Consider the following 6,000-nt stretch of genomic DNA (forward strand, 5'->3'; position numbering starts at 1 on the left):
AGCACTTAACCAACTAATACTAGCACTTTTCCTTTTCTTGTCTTTTCATTTAAAAAAAAACATGGCTAGGCGTTCTATACTAGACTAACTGAGACTTGTCATGGCACTTATATACTGTTGTTGTTCTCTTGTTGACCTGACTGCTTCTATTGTTCTCATTTGTAAGTCGCTTTGGATAAAAGCGTCTGCTAAATGATTAAATGTAAATGTAATGTAATGTAATTTATATTTCAGGGGTAATGTTATTATAAAGTAAATATATTAGGTAAATGTTCAGATTATAAAAATGTTTGGAAATGCTAAGTATTATTATTATTTATTTTTTAAAGCAGATAACAAATAAAATGTAAAAAAAAAACATATCCTTAAAAAACACGGTGACGCAGTTGTTCTGTATATGATCGTCACTTCCGCTGCTGTTGTTTCGGACGCTCGAGCGCCGGCGGGAGTTCGCCGGATCAAAGCCTTTTAAACCTATTAACCGGTTAGTATCTGTCATAAACCTATTCTTTTATGTTTTAACACCAATTTTTAATATCTACTGAACGTTATACGCGCCCACCTTTATCGAGCCTTTTCCGTACACCATGCGCGCCTCGCGTTCGTCATTTGTGATTATTTTATTTATATGAGTCGCGTGTCACGTCCGTTGGAGATCTAGAATGTTTGACCGTTAACGACAGGTCGATTTTTAAGAGATGAGTGATTTGAATGACCTCCAGTCAGTGACGCCTGTGATAACGTTACAATCTGCCTTTAATGAACCGGTTTCTCTCGTGTTTACAGCGAAACTTCCCGCTCAAACGGAGACACGATGGCCGACAGCGATGACGAGTACGACCGCAGACGCAGAGACAAGTTCCGCCGCGAGAGGAGCGACTACGAGCGGTCCCGAGAGAGAGAGGAGCGCCGCAGAGACGACTGGAGCGACCGGTGAGGACGAGCGAGGCATTCATCTCAGTATTTTATAATAGAACGAAAATAATTTTCATACAAGTGTGGTTTCGTGGCAGCTGTTTAGTGATTGTCACACAAAGCTTTCAGAGTATTCAAGGTGCACTTTTTCTTTACGCAACAATTAATGACAAACAGTTTGAAATGTAGCCACGTTTAAATTATAATAACAAAACATCATATTTCCTTGAGGGTGCAAAATGTGATCATCCTGTCTGTCATATTTATTTATGATTTATTTTTAATGACAAAAAAATAAGTTTAATTTTTACACGACGATGCCTTTCTCAAATATGAATTTAAAACTCTTTTTTTTTTTTTTTGGCCGTTCATTCACACAATGTTGTAGCAAGATTAACTTTTAATGAGCCGAAAAGAATTCACATCACACCTCTGTTTATCAATTTGCACTGGCTTCCAATAGCTGCTCGCATAAAATTCAAGGCATTGATGTTTGTTTGTTACCCCTCGCTCTCTACCCCATTTACCTAAATTTGTTACTTCAGACTTATGTGTTCTCTAGAAGCTTGCGTGCTGCAAGTGAACGTCGCTTGATTGTGCCATCCCAAAGAAGCACAATCACTTTTACGGACTTTTAAATTAAATGTTCCCTTCTGGTGGAATGACCTGCCTAACTCAATCCGAGCAGCTGAGTCCTTAGCCATCTTCAAGAATCGGCTTAAAACATCTCTTCCATCTTTATTTGACCCTCTAACTTTAACACTCACTATTCTAATTCTATTCTTAAAAAAAAAAATCTAACTACCTTTCTAATCTTTTTGTGTTCTATTTTCTTTTCATTTATTATGCAATTATTAAAGAAAGACCTGTAACACCAGCTTGCTCTGTTCTTTTTCTATTCTATCGGTTTTCTTTTTATTATACTATTTAAAAAAAAAAAAAACTTGATACATGTACTGCATTAGACTAACTGAGACTTGTTTAGCACTTATATATCATTGCTTCCATTGTCCTCATTTGTACGTCACTTTGAATAAAAGCGTCTGCTAAATGAATAAATCTAAATGTATTTAAAGGCCAAGCAGAGGGAGTGTTTCTGATCAAACCTCCAAACATGAGATATCTCTGAAAAGCCCTGGATGTCCTGTAAAACTCCTGGCATGTAGGGTCTCAGAAATTCGCTAAAATATATTGTCTTCTACAGAGGATGGCACTTAAAGTGAAATGGCAAAAAAAATCTAAAAATGTGCATAAAAAGACGTATGCACTCGAATAATTGAGCAGGGTATATTTATACAAAAATGCTTGAATAATTTTAGCTTTTAGCGTTTTTGAAAAGTTTTGCATGAAGATGACCGTGTTGTGGAAGTGACTAGAAATACTGTTATGTGTGCCTGGCCAGTAGTAAACCAACACTACACAAAACTTCTAAAGACTAAATTTATGCATTTGGCACCATTTTACACATTTCTGTTTTTGTAGTTTTCATGTCCCCAAAACACCACTGTCATGTGAATGAACGGCCAAAACACACAAAGTTTTACATTTATAGTTGAGAAAAATATCGTCGTGTAAACACACCCCTAAGACAACATGCATAAGCTATGATAGAAACATGTTTACCGAATAAATTGCAGCCAGTTTAATTTTTTATCAATACTTTGCCCAAGTCTGTTTGATTATTACCCTCTTTATTGTTTCTGATTGTTATACTATGCTCAAGAGACTTGTATGCTTGCATATTTTTATGTATATTTGTTGTGGTTGTCGTTTACTGGCGGCCCTCGGCTAGAGAATGGGACCGGGGCCGCGAGCGACGCAGCCGAGGGGAGTATCGTGACTACGACAGGGGCAGACGAGAGAGATTTTCCCCTCCACGTCATGACATGAGCCCTCAGCAGAAGCGCATGAGGAGAGACTGGTAAGAATTACTGCGTTTTTAGGTTAAGAGATCTCTTTTAACCTTCTGTTGAAACCCAACCGACTGGCTTCCTGTCTGCCACATAGGCAGGCAGTACTCTAATTAAATTGGGACACATTTGGAAATGACGCACAAAGCATTCAAGACAATTCAACAGAGTTTGTAAAGTGGTTCTCTGAGTGCCCTTTGTGTTTTAAGACATTCCACTCCAATATAAAACCTAAGATTTGACTTTAAGATTATATCACAGATATTTTTTTTTTGCACAGTAGAATGTACTTTTCAAAGTCATAATAAAAACTAAACCTTTTTTAAGGACTATCAAATGTTCTTCCATGTTTTAATTTTAACAGGAAACCAAACAAAATTGAGTTGTTAAATGCATAAATGTATTTTATTTATATTTTAAAAGGTCAGTTAAATTGCTAATGTTGGGCCTTCAATTGATTACCAAATTTATTTATTTATTTGTATATGTTTTGGAAAAATTAAAGCAAGATGAGACCGGATTTATGAATAAATACAAAAGGGCCACAGGGCCATATTATTGTAAATATTTTTTAGGGCTGCTCCGATCATGATCGTTAATGCGCATCTCGTCAGTAAAGCCGGTTCTCTAATCAGCTGTAAATTCCCTCAGGTGCGTGATTTCACATAGAGCAGCTGTTACTACACAGAGCCGTTGATAACTGAGAAGATGCGCATCAACGATTTTTACGCCCTAATATTTTTATCAATTTGTCTTGTGAATTCAAAGAAACATGTTTTTTTTTTTTTTTTTTTTTATCTTAAAATCCAGAAAAAAAATGAAAACTAAAAACATGAAGAAAAAAAGGCCTTAACGTCTTTATTTATTTTTTTAAATTGTTTTGACATGTTTTATTAAATACGTCTTTTTTTTGTTGTCAAATTTAATTTGACCATTAAAATGAAATCCATACTTTTAATTGCGGGAAAAAAGCAGAAATGGAAAAACAGGATTTGAGGAAGAAAAGTTGTTTGTAGGGCCCTATACTCGAAGCATAAAAATACAAAGCGCACAGAAATAGTGAAGTATACGTCTGTGATGCCATGTAGGCAGCTCACTAGCTTTTCAAATGAAGCCAAAGAGATAAAATGCCTATATAAACCTCTTCTGCTCTCTTCTCAGGGATGACCATGGAGGTGACCCTTACCATGGTGGCTATGACCTGGGTTATGGTGGCGGTGGAGGGCCCGGTTACGCCCCTCCTCAGCCGTGGGGTCACCCGGACATGCACCTGATGCAGCCCCATCATGGGATCCCCATCCAGGCCAGGTGAGCAGGAACAACACGAGTGGCTCTACTGTGCACCGTTCCCTTGCACTGAACCTGTGTGGTCACCTCCTTCTCCTGCTCTTCATTCAGGCTGGGAAACATCCATGATATGGATCTGGGTCCTCCCCTTCCTGTGATGAAGACCTTTAAGGAGTTCCTGCTGTCCCTGGATGACTCTGTGGATGAGACTGAGTCGGTCAAACGCTACAATGAGTACAAGATCGATTTCAGGCGGCAGCAGATGCAGGACTTCTTCCTGGCCCATAAAGACGAAGAGTGGTACGATAACAGTTACTGTTTTTGCTTTAGTTTTCTGTTTGTGCATTAAGTTAGTGAAGCACAGAGCATCAGCCTCTGAACATTTGACTCTGTTCTATTTATTATACATTTGGTCTGTAGTTAAGATGGTTTAATGATGTGAAAAGGCTTTTGTATTCTTTTAATACAGAGTACAGCTGTGAATATCCTTTTAATAGGTAGTTAGTAAATGTATGACAGTCAGTTGTGTTTTGAGGGTTAAGTACTCTTTTAAAGTTGTAGTTATCCAAAATTTAGAATTTTCTTTCTTTTTTGCATGAACTATTTCTTTAAAGTTTGAGTGTTTTATATGCTTCTGATAGCATTAAAAAATTCTAATTTCTAATTAATGTCTGTTATCTCATCAGTTTGTCCACAGCGACTGAATTGGTCTCATCATTGACTTGTTGCATGTGTTTTTAACATTCATTTCATTTCAGGTTTTTGCATATTGTTCTCTGGTTTACAAATTAACAAAAACCCTTCTTCCCTTCATCACCACAAGATATTGGAAGATGAGAAAAGCTCTTGGACGCGCCACAGGAGTCGCTGTTAGTTAGTCAGGGTTTGCACTGCGCACAATGCAGCTGCCTTTAGAATCCAAGTACCAGGGCTTTTAGCTAGACAGCCGAACACTCACAATCCAAACCTACCGCCGTGTTCACGGAGAGCTTTATTTTGATTTTTTTTCTGTAGTGTGTGATGCCTTTCTTCCATTTTTCCATTTTTGATATTTGGATCAATCAAACCTCCCCAAAAACGCAGAAATAGTGTGTATGCACACACTCCTCTAAGAAGACGCTCTCAGTGTAAATGCGTTGTAATGCGGGGAGTACATCAGGTAAATTTAGTGCACACAACGGGAAATGTTTTGACTCTCGTTTCTTGATGATGCATCAGTTTTTAGTGTTGCCTTTACTACTTATTTTTTGTTTCTTCTTCGTTGGTGGTGTGTGTACCTTACTGTATATACACAAACACACACTTAAACACAAGTTTGGTTTATAGCATGTGTAGTAAGACTGACAGAAGTGCACTCAAAATATAATGGGTTGTTGATTTATCAAAGCACATTTAAATGTGTAGAAAGCAGGTTATAATTACCAGGTCTCTTGGTGATTAGTTTGTAAGGTTGACTAAGTTGAAATAGTTGCTAACATGCTGTTTTTTTCTCCCTTCAAACACCTTTGTCCCTCTTCCTCCATCTCTGTCTGCTTGTCAGGTTTCGTATGAAGTACCACCCGGATGAGGCTGGGAGGCGTAAAGCAGAAGCCCACAGTGCTCTACAGAACCGGCTGAACGTCTACATGTATCTGATGGATAATAACGCATTTGAATCAGTCTCTTTGGACATAGAGCATGCTCCACAAATCACCAAGATTTTAGATACAGGTATAGAGAAGTGCTTTTCATTTGCTAGTTTTAAATGTCATGTCTATCCAAACGGTGTCCACTGGTATTGATGAACTGTTGCTCTGTTAGCTGTAATAAAGATGGAAGGAGGAACGGAAAATGACCTACGTATCCTGGAAGAGCCCAATGAGGAAGAGGAGGAGCGAGAGAGACTGTC

The 6,000-nt window shown here is 38.0% G+C and overlaps 1 protein-coding gene across 5 annotated transcripts in view; it reads left to right on the forward strand.

The window, feature by feature from the left end:
• Nucleotides 1-355: 355 nt before the first annotated feature.
• Nucleotides 356-6,000, forward strand: part of LOC132140065 (serrate RNA effector molecule homolog) — a 13,226-nt gene continuing 7,581 nt past the window's right edge. For 2 of the 5 annotated variants that reach the window (XM_059548859.1, XM_059548860.1), the window contains exons 1-6: nt 768-933; nt 2,708-2,836; nt 3,987-4,133; nt 4,224-4,412; nt 5,653-5,822; nt 5,913-6,000. The exon at nt 5,913-6,000 is cut by the window's right edge and continues 91 nt beyond it. In XM_059548859.1, coding sequence (XP_059404842.1) covers nt 815-933; nt 2,708-2,836; nt 3,987-4,133; nt 4,224-4,412; nt 5,653-5,822; nt 5,913-6,000 — 842 coding nt within the window. In that variant the 5' untranslated portion in view covers nt 768-814. Of the gene's footprint in view, nt 485-599; nt 684-767; nt 934-2,691; nt 2,837-3,986; nt 4,134-4,223; nt 4,413-5,652; nt 5,823-5,912 lie in introns of those variants that run through there. The other 3 variants (XM_059548856.1, XM_059548857.1, XM_059548858.1) reach the window with 3 other exon arrangements.

This window comes from Carassius carassius, chromosome 4, assembly GCF_963082965.1.
Source record: "Carassius carassius chromosome 4, fCarCar2.1, whole genome shotgun sequence".
Classification (NCBI taxonomy): Eukaryota; Metazoa; Chordata; class Actinopteri; order Cypriniformes; family Cyprinidae; genus Carassius; species Carassius carassius.